The 14,194-nt window shown below is 36.2% G+C and overlaps 1 protein-coding gene across 1 annotated transcript in view; it reads right to left on the reverse strand.

The window, feature by feature from the left end:
* LAMA2 (laminin subunit alpha 2) overlaps positions 1 to 14,194 on the reverse strand; it is a 387,138-nt gene that overhangs the window by 259,517 nt on the left and 113,427 nt on the right. Inside the window, exon 4 of the mRNA XM_067294582.1 lies at positions 3,528 to 3,770. Coding sequence (XP_067150683.1) covers positions 3,528 to 3,770 — 243 coding nt within the window. The remainder of the gene's footprint in view (positions 1 to 3,527; positions 3,771 to 14,194) is intronic.

Consider the following 14,194-nt stretch of genomic DNA (forward strand, 5'->3'; position numbering starts at 1 on the left):
AAACATCAGAAGCTTCTGTGTCAGGGAAATGAAGCAAAAATCACTATGGTAACACACTAATTTTTATTTCTCAAACTAACGATGATCTGAGGAAACAAAGAAAAAAAAAATAGCATCCAGATATGGTGTTCAAGTAAAGATGAAAATGTCACAAAATGGTCTTTCTTCTTTTCCCCAAAATAGCAGCCATGTCTTGCCAGTTATTTTGCCTTATATAAATAACTCTTTCTCTGTTAGTGCCAAACAAATTACTATTAAAGCAAGAAACATCAATTAAGTTAATGAGTAATTAATTAATATAACTGAAAGAGATACTCTCTTCCTGGCTTGGGGACACTGAAATAGTAGAACTTGCTTTTTCATATTGAAATAATATTTTGGAAAATTTTAGCCTTTTCATTTATTGATGGCATATCAGAAACATACATGCTACAAGTCTGCCTTTGCAGTGTGATATAAAAGATGTCCCAACCTTCTTACAATTTTTAGTTATCACTGATCTTAGAAGTTTGGAAATTGGATTTTTAACAATCTTTCTGCATTTAAGTCTATACTTTTGAGAGAAATTTCCTTATTTCAGATATAGAATTGCTCATTTTTTTCACTGTTCACAAGCTGCCACTACGCACTTTCTGACTAATTCATGAAAATATTCAGTAGAATCATTTTATGCAAATAATTCCTGGTCTATGGATTGTTTTCTTGTATTTGATGGAGAGGAACTTGAACTTGTGTTGGTTAGACCAAGCTGAAGATAAACTACACAGTTTGGCTTGTTGTTTTTTTAAAAAAATTCTGTGATTAGCCAAGAAAACATTTTAAAAAGCTATTTCTGGTGCAAATAGTCACACTATTAAAACCCCAAACTCTGTTTTGCTTGAATACAGATTTCTAGAAATACTCTTATCAATCAAGTCACTAACTAAAATGTTAATTGAAAGCATAGGTGAAAAGAAAGTATTCTGCTTTCTCTAAGACACCAAGTTTTAATTTCAAATGCTACTGTAGACACAGATTTGGCTTTGGGACTGGCCTGTAGACCTACACTTCTGCACTTGACCAGGTATCCTGAGCACACACCAGAATGGTGTGGCCTAAACAGCTCAAGGTTTTTCAAGCAAAGGAAAGATATTTAAGGCGTGTTTCAGAACTCTGTCTTAGAAAATTTTCCCTGTAATGTCTGGTGCATAGAACAAAAGTTCTACCCTGGAACAAAAGCAAACAATATGCACATGTAGTTCCACTGAAAGACCGGGAGCCAGTCAGATAACTCCTACAATGTAACTGCAAGTAAATCTGACATTGGTATAAATTGTATTATATTTCATGTTACATGTTTGATGGAACATGAAAAAGGATTAACCTGGCTGCTGTGTATTTTATAATGCAGTTTGTCGCTAGTCAGACAGATGAGACTAGTGTTTTACCTGTGAAAAGAATATTGTAAAAAATGTAAGCATATTAATTTATGTGGAATCACACTCTTCCAGTGACTACACAAATTAAACCTTAGGCTTTTCTTATAAAAATGTTCTGTCTCTATTAGGGCCATTTCTCAGATTAATAACTAGCTGTTTATGATGGCTTAAATGATACATCTTTCATAGAATATGCCTGTATCTAAAAATTCTGCTCTGCTAACTGGAATTCAACAGATGAATTCTTCCTTTCCTCCCAGTCTTCTTCCCATTTAAAGAAACTGTATATCAGATGCTCGTCATTTACTAGGTACAGAGAAGAACACCAAGTAGAGCACATCAGACCCAGTTAAAAATGCTTAATTGCACATTTAATGTAAGAGTTAAGTTCCACTAAAGTCAGTAGGGCTTAAGCAGATGTTTAAGTCAAGGATATACAAGTGGATGCTAAATCAAGGCCCTTTGCTGTTTAACTCATACCAACCAAACAAAGAACAGAAGGAGGCATGGGCTTAACAATAAAACCAAGAGGACAGCAGACTATTGGAATCACTAATACCCGTTTGCAAGAGAATTACATTACCAAAGAAACTGAATGATATAAATTAATTGAAGTATTGGAATAATTACTTTGGCATTATATTTTCATTACAGAAATATTCTCTCAAAGCAAACTACGAAATTTCTTAGTGATAAACTGCTAATTTGCATGTTCTGGTCACTGCTCAAGAGGCACCTACTTGGAGACATTTTCAAAACATAGCACCTATGTATGCACTATTTCTTACCATTCCACTTCATCTGCTAATTCTACATTTTACAAGAACAAACACCCATTCAAATGATACAACTACACCCATAGAAAGTAGTGGCTTTTCTTAGAAGTGCAATTGATTTCATATCTGATAACCTATACCAGCATCCTTTAGATCCAAGCTTACTTTTTTTTTAAATATACCCATAGGATATTTACATTGGAAGCTGCATTTTTCTATTTTTGCAGCTGGCACTGAAAATTGCCTGTGCATATGAGCAACATGCACACATCTATACCCAGGACTCAAAAACAATTGTAGTAATTATTTTGCACATGAATGTTGCTTTGCATATTAGAGAAACAAAAGAGAATAAGTTTTTACTTCTTTAGATGGGGATAAATCATTTAACAATTAAAAAATGGAAAGGAAAAATTTAGCAGAAAGATAAATATTGAAACTAAAATTTCATAGAACATCACTAGACACCAAAGAATCTATAAGTAAATAAATATTTCAGATCTAGTCCACATTCAAGTCACTTTATTTCCTCGAATTACCAAGTTATTTGCAAAGGTAGCAAGCGCTGAAAAAAACACAGGGATGAATATACAGTTGTTGGGATTTGGTATACATATACAATCCTCTCTCCATTTTAAGGAGCTGAAAAGACTGAACTTCACTACAGTTGTTACACTTGCCTTGTAATTGCAGCTGAGGCATAGCTCTGTCAACTGCTGTTTCTCATTCTCACCTCCACCACATCTTTTCTATACTCTCAGTTAAACCAAATGACTGGTCTGTGATTCATGTGGCTGGGCTCACAATGAAAGAGCATGGGCCTCTAACAGGGAAAGAATGAACAGGTGTGGGCAGGGGCAGAGGGTCAGTTAGAAGCTGTTAAATAAGTAAACATATATATAAAACTCACTGAATAAAGCCATTACCATTCAACAGCCCAACTGATACACAGAGACTGAAAATGCGACTTGAACAAAAAATCTTCTAATGACTTCACTGGATCCATGATTTTTCCCAGTATTTTTATCTGTGCTGACAAGTGATGCTGGAACATATTTCAACTTTCTAAAGTGTCTAAAACTATTAGTGCTTAGTTTGACCGAGTAACCCTTCTACCTCCTGGTTTACTTTGTAGAATAAGCTTATTAGAGTTTACATCTTATGCATTTAAATAGGACCACGTATGATTACTTTCTACAACAGCAACCAGACTACCTCCCCATTTCTCAAGCATATCACAACATTTGCTCTCTACTCAGGGCACATATTTGTCAATTCAGCATAATATTTTTTTCTGCAGGGCTCCTGGGTATGGAATAACATTTGATCTTACCTCTCCATTCTCCAGAGGGTGGATCTTGGAATAATAAGAAGTGCATATAACTTCATTATCTTTCATATAGGATGGAGTTCCAGGACGGGGATGAATATTGTATCGTGTCAGGCACTCACTGTCTGTGATAGCATAATACTGCCATGGCTGGTAGTCCACACCATCAAGCGAACGCTCTAATATCCAGTTCCCAGGTCGAGGTGAATTAGCTGCTTTCACAATAACATATGCTATCTGAAAAATCTGTAAAATATCCAAATTGTTAAAATATATGTAAATATAAGATTATAAATTCATTCCATTTTTTTATTACCTACCAAACTAAGAAAAGTAAATATGATAAGGTCTTGTTTGAAAATTTTTCCCTAGAAATGCAATATGGCCTCAAATTCCATTGAAACTCTTTAACTATAGAAATAAATTCACTGCATTAACATTTCTAAAAAAGATAAGCTGCATTAAGACAGCTGATATTTGCAAATAGAATTAAAAAGCACTCTGAATTCCACATAACTTACTAGATAATTGTTAAGCTGCAACTTCAGTCAAATGTTTGTCAAGTTTATTTTCAAGTATTTTCAATTTGTACAAATGGTTATGTTTCTGTATACATATTTACGGACATATACTTTCTGTAACATTTACCGGTTGCCAAACTCTACCACAGCTTTATTGCTCTTAAGAAAAAACATAGGTTTAAGCCACTGAAAGGTAATCACATCTATCTATAAAACATTCTTGGTTAAATCACATGGCTCTGCACAGTGGCCATAAATAAACTTTATAGGACAGAGATACATCAAATATGACTATAAACAGAATGGAAGTGTGTTATCAATGCTCATTACAGTCCATTTCATCTGCCTTTTCAATTGATGTATCCAGGCTTATTTCCGTTTACAGGCTTGCATGAATGCAAGCCACAAACAGTACTTTGCAACCACAGAGTAACATAGGTTAGTGATGCAGTATCTCTTCTGTACATAGTAACATCTAGGTGCTACAGGGGTAAAACAGAAGCTAAGGAAACGAAACATCTATTTTCATTAGAAAAGCAGAGCATATAGCAAATAATTGTTTTTAAGATGCAGTGTTGTTAGTCTGCACATGAGGATGCCAGAGGGCATCATGGAGAAAATAGCGTTGATTTAAAAGCTAATATTTTCTAAATTGGATAGTGAATAGTCACTGTAAAGAAGCTGCATGATTCAAACTTAGTCCACAGAAAATCTGATGAATATTTAGGCAATTAGTAATGCAGGTGAAAGAAGATCCTACGTTAGTCAGTTACTGAAAGAAAAATTTTTTCAATGGGAATAAGAAGTTGGTCAGGCTGTATTTATTTCAAACGGAAAAATCTGTGTATAATTGTGCATTTGTGGAAAATTATCTCAGATTATTGACATTATTCTTCAAATACGTAACAAAAAAACTCCAGGGACAAGGAGAAACCTGTTTCATCCCATTGCTCCAGTAGTACTCATACAATCATTTGTCCTGTTTCATGAATGCCTTTTCCTCTCTTATCTAGTCTCACTTAGAGATAGATGCAACTGTGCCCACAAATTCTACACTTGGTCATGGTAACAAATGTTATTTACAATAAACAGAAAAAACCCACAACATTTAAATACCACCCTCAATTCCCACCCCCCCCACCCATCCACAAAATATTAGACTTTTTGAAATGAAACAAAATAGCTGGAGTGCTTAATCATTCATTATTTCCTAAGAAAAATAAGTAACAGCTATATTTTAAGGAACTAACTTATTCCTTTTTCTATACAGTTATTTCATATATTGTTCTTTGCATGAGTAAAGAATCCGTTGCAGTAATTTTTATTTGTATCTGCATTGTCAAATCACATAAACCTTTCAGCTCAAGCCATTCTGAACAGAGATTGCAGAATTTTTTCTAAAAGCTTTTTTTTTTAAATATTTTATTCCAAGTCCTCATTATAAGAGCATTCCTTAAATGCTGAGGGGATAATAACTAAGGTTAAATCCATTGTTAGGGCTTCCACAGTGTAAGATCTCTGGTTTAGGTCCTAGCTGACAATATATTCATAGTCTTATGCGTGCATCTATTGTTTCCTCTGTGGAAGCCGTAAAATCTGCAAAACCTCACAGGATATTCAATGTTAAATATTGCCTTTAGCCAGAAAACATTTAGCTCTGCAAACATCTGAGATGTGTTGGCTCTGTGTGGCCAAGAGGCGTAAACAACAGGAAGTCCTTTTTTTGTCTGCTTGCTTTGAAATACTAGGCTGAGTAGGAGAGTGCAAGTTTCTAAAATTACTTTTCAAATTAGAGCCCTATTTTAATAACATTTCCTGCACATTCTGCTCCAGATTTGTTTGAAGTCTGGTTCTTACCTTCTGGGATAGTGTACTGTTTGACTGTAATTTATTATATACCTTTGGCTTTGATTATTTTTAATATATTTCATACAAGAAAACTGTAGCAAAGCTTTATAAAAAAAAGCAGTGGAAAGGAAACAGCACATTGCGGGTCACAGCGAGGTTGACATTATTCTTCTTAATCTAAGCTTGACTAGGAAAAAAGCTTGTTAAATAAAATAGTGCACATAAACGGTTCTTTTTAGCTACTAGTCAGTGACAGTTATCAGCCTGATCCAGACCACTGCTGCTGTCTTTTAACCTCTTATCGGAGAGTTGCTGAAGTGGTTTCTGCAACGGTGACGAGCCACCTACATCCCACTGAGCTGCAAAACACTCCATTTTCTCCTTCATGTCTCCCTTCCTCAGTGCGGCTGAAACACTGTCATGTACAAAGACACGCTTCTATGGGCAGAGATATGGAACTGGAACTACAGACCAGATTTTTAAATGTTAGTAGGCTGTTAATGCCTGTTGCAGTCAAGGGAAGATGAGCAAGCAGAGACTTCAAATACATGCCCTTTTTGATATTATTCTTGGTCTTTCTCACTACGACTGGGCTGAGGTAGGTAGAGGGAGCTAATCCATGCTTTTTAGGAACACCTTTTCTTTGAGGGACATGTAGAACTTGTAGAGTTCTACAATGCTTTACAGTGCTTTACTGTGGATTTTAAGAAAAGCAGCTGTATCAGCTTAGAAAAGTCAGAGCTACACGAGTTTTGACCAGCTCATTATAGTGCCATGATACACACAAGAAACACAATGCATTCTTTGCTTTAATGTGCTTTCTGAACAAGCTAACAGTAACAACTAATACAGAAAAAAAGACTAAAATTTATGGCCACTGATTTATGGCTCTAAGAGCAACTCTATGTTATGGAAGCAACATTGGGTCTTCCCTTTTCTACCTGATTGAAGAACCACCTTTCTCCAGGGACAAGAGTAACCCTTCCTTTACTGTGGACTTGCTTAGCCAATGGTATTCTGGTTACTGTAATGCTACCAGCTAGAGCTTAGCTGCATGAGAATCCTAACACCAATAAAGTTTAAGGCATTGTTGAGCTCTGCTGCATTTATGTTCCATTGTTACTGTGTTTTTTTCACAATCAGAAACAAAAGTGAACCTACTCTGGTTTCTGGAGCAAAGTTTCTGAGCTCGTATTCCCACAGGGTCATTCATGGAGCACGTCTGGTTTACTTTTTAAATAGCATCAATAAGCTGACTTATGTCAAATGATGTGATAGCTGTACAATCTTACAGCACATCTGATTTTGTACAAGTCCAATAGAATGTAACCTGGAAAATCAAAATTTGCTGATATGAATGTGAACATGGAGCAATATCAAACTGCCTAGTGGCATGTGACAACCCATTAACACAGCTGCCAAAGTGCAGCTGGTGCTTTTTCCACTTATTCTGCTCATGTGACCACAGCATAATTAAGGGAGTGGGAGGGAAACACTCTAAATAGTCCTTTGAGCCTTTCCCAAATTATAAACAATATGAAGCTCAAGATGAGAAACAAAATGAGTCTTGGGTCTCATTTTCATTGGTAATGAAAGTGAAGTCTGCAAAACACACATTTTGAGGAACACTTCCATAAGTTACAGCACTGTATCTTATGAATGCCTCATAAGACATAGAAAAGTGCATCCTACTGTACAGGATAATTTGCTACACTAATATTATTCAGATAGAGCTGAAGTGAATCATTAATCTGCATAGGGTTAGCTAGTGAAGCAGGAAATTTCATTGTGCTTGACTCCCACCTGCTCTTCTATTTAAAAAATAAATCCTTCAGTTAGGAACTGCTCATGCAAGTCAGAATATCATCATAGAAAAAATACAGTACCACACAATTCTATAAAAGATTTTCAGTATTTCCATTTAATTTTCGCATCAGGGGAATGTAATATCTCTAATGGAGGTCTACATTAGCAATCTGGTGTAAACTGTGTAGCTACTTATTTACTGTAATTACATTATCTTGTTGATTGTTATTCTAGTTCAGTGGTCAAGTAAATATGGTGTTCCTTATTGAGAAGAGTGAAGAATTTGGGAAAGGGTTTGTTTCCTTACAGGTTGGAATAAATGTTATTAAACCTTGTGGCCTGAAACATCTTTTAACTCCCACAAACTTATTTAACCAGTCATTTAAAAGTTATGTTGGAGACAGCTGAGCACTGCAGAGACCCACTGTCCCAGTGCAAAACCCACCAAGATGAGTCAACCAAAGAAGCTGTTGCAGAATGCCTTGCAGATTAATGGGTAACTGGCTACCGGGACATTACTGGCTACAGGGGTTCATTACAAGATGCAGGGGAAAGAGCATTTTTGGACTGTGTGTAACTTATTACAGGATGTTTGAAGGGGATTGTGCAAATGGGTGAGACTTATTATGGAATGTTTAAGGGAGGGACCAAAGGTGGGGAAAGGGAGGAATAAGTGCAGGACAGCAGAGGAAAAAGGGGATAAAATGGACCAGTCGAGTGTAAACAGCTAGCTGGTCTGTACGCTTGCCTGAGCTTGATCACTATAGTCTGTCCTATTTTATCATTAAATCCTGTGTCTAATTATCTTCTGTGTGGGTGCACTCTCTGTTTTGAGTGAGTATGTATGAAGGCTAGTGAACTTCCTTCCAGAGGGACTAGCTAGTGAGTAGAAGTCTGAGGACCAGCAATTGGAGTAGGGCTGCAGGCCTCTGGGGCTTATACGTTCAGGTACCAACAACTGAAAAGACCAGGGGGATCTCAGGCCAGCTACTGGAGTGATCTATATTGTGGATATATGCATACATATGCCACTAGCAGACTTTAGTCCTGATCAGCTGGAGAGGAAGAACAGGATGGTGCAGCCCATGCTGTTTGGATCTGTGCGAATGCTGTGTGTTTATGTGGGTGCTGATAAGGCGCTATAGTCTATTTATGTCCATCTGTGTGGCCAGCTGTGGGTGTGCATATCTGTGTGTCCCTTGCTCTCTCAGGAATATGGGCTCTGAACCTGGAGAGACAGAGCTGCAGCAACCTTGCATCCATCAGGCTACCAGACTCAGTAACTTCTAATACCTAGCATTACCAGCAATCAGGGATCGCCTATCGAACCGTATTTTGAATGAAGTTAAATCAATATCAGTTTCTCTATCAGCAACTTCTATCTTTACATCCACATACAAAAATCACTGTTACAACACATACGGATGTCTTCATATGCAGGACATCACACATCTCTTTTAAATGGAATATTACATTTGCAGTTGTTTTTTTTTTTTTGGAATAGCCTCACTTTCCGCAGGCTTAAGATTTGAAACAGAGACCAAGTCCAACTACTTCTGTTAATGAGCTAAAGGAGAGTTTTCATGAGTTTGTGAGGCAGCTCTTCTTGCTGTCAAAGGCCAGTACCAATTCCTTATGATTTTATGTAGTCCGTCGTATTTCAGTTCACATGTGTTGTTATGGGTTACTGCCTGCATCTGTTACTTATAACAGAGAGTAGACAGCTTTGATACAAGAATTTTCAAAGAACTGGCTATTTAAAAATACCTTGCTTTCTTATTTCAGTCTAGTTTTAAAACTGCAACATCCAACTTGGAATGAAAAAAAGCCTAATTTAAGAATGGAGTGGCTCTGAAAATTCCTCAAACCATCAGCTGCCATAGATCTCTTCCTACCACTGTCCTGAGAGACAGTAACATTGGTTTCAGACATTCAGCTCACAGTTAAAAACTCTGTAATTGAAAATGTTAGCATGGGGAAAAAAGATGCTTAGCAGGAATCAACTAATATCAATTTAGAGAGCTGAACAGCTCCCTACCATGGTGCAGTTTGCCTTCTAATGACAGCGTCTCTCCTGCTCATCTGAGCTGTTTCCAACTGAAATGCTGCTACCAGATGGGGAATCTGGGCTTTTGAAAGCTGCACATACTTGATTCCAACACAAGTTTTTTTCTTCCTATAGTGTTACATACAACTCTGGTTACTAGTTAGCAGGGCATTATCCGCCCCAGAAAATTTGTAAAGAATGTCACACATAAGATGCCCACAGCACTTCTTGGGGAAAAATAAGAAAGACTTTGCTATAGTAGAACCTGAAAAGCTCTAAGGTGGGTATCTCTAAAACAAACCAAGTTTCAGTCAGAAATCTTACATCTCTTCTAGTAAGATAAAAGTTCACTCATGGGCAAAGCTCAGTCCCCTTCAGTTAATACCAGCAAAACTGTAATCTTCAATATGTATTTTAAACAACAGTTTAAAAATGCCTCCATGAAAAAGAACAATCTCAACTTTCTCCCTACCCTGTATATAACTCCTAAAGAGGCTAAGGTTCCTTTAAAAACATTTTCTTCTTCTTGAGAAAAATAGATTCTTTATTGATACCTCTCAACTTTCGCTCATGTTATAAGTAAAAAATGATTATAACTTATGTCATTTTTTTAACATTTAAAAGCAAAGTTTATTAAAACTGTGCACTTTATAAAATGTCAAATAACTGCAAAACTCTCAAGTTGTCCAGCTGTTGAAATACCTAAGGTACATTAAGCTAAATGGAGGGAGTCAGTACCTGTAAAGTTCCTGGCAATGCCAATGCTGTTCTTTGCAATTTTCTCTGTTGGTTTTCTCCATTGCCCACTGTCAGTTGTTTGTGGAGGCCTGAAAAGGAATAGCTGCTTTCTCTTGACTATATTTGCTGCTCACCATTGGTCTAGTGTACACCAGAACTGAGGGCTAAAGTCAGTAATTCCTTTCATCACACTTTTAAAAAATGGGAGAAAGCAATTACTTTCTTCTTTATTTCCAAAGAGTAATCACTTCCTTCCATGGAGAGAGAGTGTGGTGAGGAAGGGAAAATTGATGAGAATGCCAATATTCAAACCTTTCTTCTTCAAATCTAGACAACAGGAGAGAAGAACAGAAAGGTTCTTCTTCTATTTTGGTGCCAAAACTCCAAAATTATTAAATACATTTTTTTTTGCTTGATTCAAAAATTGATGTTCAGCCTGGGTCTAGTCCAGTAGTGAGTCCCCAGTGTAAACAGAGCATTCTCATTTCCTTCAGTGAGGTTTCCACACGATGTCCTCTCAACTGCTGTGTTTCAGTGTGACCTGTGTGTTCCTCTAGCCTGAGAATCAAATAACTTCACAGACAATTTTTTAAACTCCATTTAAAAGCTCTGGAATGCACTAACCTCAAAACCTAAACATTTAAAAACCACTGTAAATCTCCTCACATATTCTAGACTCACATCAAATCTTTTTTTTGTTTTATTTCCATAATGATAATATTAATATTTATATATATAAAAGAAAGCTATTTAGCCAGACATCAGAATAAATAATACCTGTGAGGTATTAGGAACCTGTTTTTTCTACAGAATACTTTCTTTTTTTAAGAAGTTGTTCAAATTTGCTTTTTGTACAAGTGACCACAAATTCATGCAGCACTAAACTGTCTTACGAATGTGAAGTTTAAAGACCTTTTTCAATGTTATAGTTTCTGTACTTTTCAGCACAGTGCTAAATAGTACACAGCACACAAATAAATACTTGTTTTTAGTCTGAGGTGACATCCATCTGTTACCCACCTTGTAGAGAGGGATACAAACACATCTGAAACAGCTGTATTACTAGCACAGAGCAACTTCTACATTACTGACATTAAAAACTTTAATATTTCCCTGCCAGTGACCTTGTACTTTGAGAGTTCTCTGTAGAAGTACATGCTTTACCAGAGCATACCATATATAGTCTATAATAAAAAGCATCATCTTCAGGATCTGGGATTTTGATTGTAAGCTCTTTGAGGAAAGATCATTGCTCCAAGCATGAAATAGGCACGTGCTAATTTATTCCCATTCCCATTCCATCTGAATAGGAATAAATAGGCTCAAGGTTCTCTCCATCTCAGAGTGGGAATACTGTATAATATGAACAACTTGAACAATGAAAATATGAATAAAGTAGTGATGTAAACTTTCCAATCAAAAAAAAAAGATTTCTCAAAAATATTTTAAGCTTTTTTCAGTTTCTTCCACATATCATGCTTCATTTCTTTAACTGAACATCGAAGTGATTAAAAAGATTGAAAAAATACTCTGGTAGAGTTTCTAACCTGCCTCATGTCAGTAAACTTTGGAAATTTCAAAAACATATACAAGCAAAGAAGAAAATGGAAAAGAAATGAGATATTCAGTCTGATTTCCAGATCAAAGTAGTGTATTCATGTTCAGGTAATCATTTAAATTTTTGGTTCTTAATATTTTTTTAATTGTCCTCAAGACTTCTTTAGCCATGGATATGTTGCCGTATGGCACAGCAGGGGATATATGAAATATATAAAGTGAATTTTGAGATGGATAATTTTTTCTTATATGCTTCTATCTCATGCTCCCCTTTTACAAATAGAATTTTCTTATGAATAATTAGAAAACATAATACTTTAGGACTCACAACCAAGAGAAAAGTATTCTTCATCATGAAGTGGTACGTTCTGTGTAAGAATAGACCAAGGCTCTGTTTTGCCATGTTTTATAGCTGGAAAGATGCAATACATACCCTTCTCCAAGCTTGTTCAGGCACTTACACCACATGAGTCCAAATCAAACAAAAAGAATACATTAATGGGTGTTTTTACTGACCATCTAAACCACATCACTGAAAAGGTAATATCTAAGTGCTTCCACAGAGCATGTGTCCTGCTGCACATGGCCTTCATGAAGCAGAAAGAATAATTTTGCCATCGATACATTTTTTTTTATTGTGGAAGGAATATATACATTCATTCTTCATTATTCAATTAACAAGGGATGACTTTACACAGCCCCAAGTTCTGTTTAAACATTTACTTTATTACGATTATTACTTTTTCTTAGAGCACCTTAAGATCTGCCAACAAATCTAGACCACTGTAGGGATGAGAAAAAACCGCTGATAAGTCAGATTCAGTGCTCTTGACCAAGCTTTGGCCTACTATGCATGTTATTAAGAGTAGCAGTATTTTACCCTCTGGCATATACTGACATTTGAACAAATACTGTTACATCCTGCTATCGGCTTAAACAAAAGACAATTAAAAACAACCTCAAGCATATTTCATCAAATCATTGTATCAGCATTGGTACAATCGTGTGAAGAGCTACACGCCATTCATATAGCAAAGTGCCTTCTTGCTATTACAAATTGCTCCTACTCCCCTAAATCTTAACTCATGCACAGAACATTACCAAAAAAGCAACTTGGTCAATGAATAATGGATCTGTTAATACATATTCTGCTTTTTGTCACCATTAGCTTTTATACTGATCTTGCCTACCACTGAATCTTGTTGCCCAATGAATTCTTTCAACTTTAGCATAGACCTTACATTTTAATAATAATTCTGTGATAAACAGCTAGCTCAACAGCAGCACTATTATATTTCATGACCAGCATCAGCTGCAAGTGATTTTTTTTAAAGTTAGCTTTTGATTCACTACAAACTACTCACTCATGACATTTTCTCAGCGAGAAAAATCTGTTCAAGACCCAGCCTCCCTTGATCCCAGTATTTGTCATGCCACCAGTCTTCCAGACTCTATGACTCTCTTCAGTACCAGAATTGCCAATAATACAAAATCAGAAGAAAGCCTCATAGTCATGTCGAAATGTATCACCGTGTGCTATTCAGGATTTGGAAGCTAAAATAGAGTATTTAGGACCTCTACTTGAAACTACTTGCCGAAGGATGGAAAGGTGAATAGCACTTCCGGTAACAGCCAAAACTGGAAAAGGAAAAATGGTATGTATATTTATTGTAGACATCTAGGCAAAATTTAAGGCAAATAATCTCAGAAAGAAAAACTGTAAATTCTTGAAATTTTTTTTAATCTTTGTAGGTGTGTATTAAGATATGAAGCTGAAAGGAATAGTTTACTTTTAGAAATCTTTCTGACAAGGCACGGAGCAATAAAGTTAGAGTCTGTAAAGACTGGGCAAAATAAGCCTGTGGAGATTTATTGCTAACACAACTACTTAACCTAGCAACACTGTATATGGTAGGTATTACAACCGATCTTTCAGGACTATAATGGCTTCCTAGCATTTCAGGATGTGTTGTATTACTACTCCACCCAAGAAAAACATTCTTTTTTGGTGCTGCAGAAAAGTCAGCTTGAGTAACGTTACTAACACCTATTTATTAGAACACCTAAAAGCTGAATGCAAGAGGTTCTACTGGAGTTACGGCTGGCATAGTTGTGCACTCTTGACCCTTGGCTAAAGACAAAGGTCATTCATT

This window comes from Apteryx mantelli, chromosome 3, assembly GCF_036417845.1.
Source record: "Apteryx mantelli isolate bAptMan1 chromosome 3, bAptMan1.hap1, whole genome shotgun sequence".
NCBI classification, from domain to species: domain Eukaryota; kingdom Metazoa; phylum Chordata; class Aves; order Apterygiformes; family Apterygidae; genus Apteryx; species Apteryx mantelli.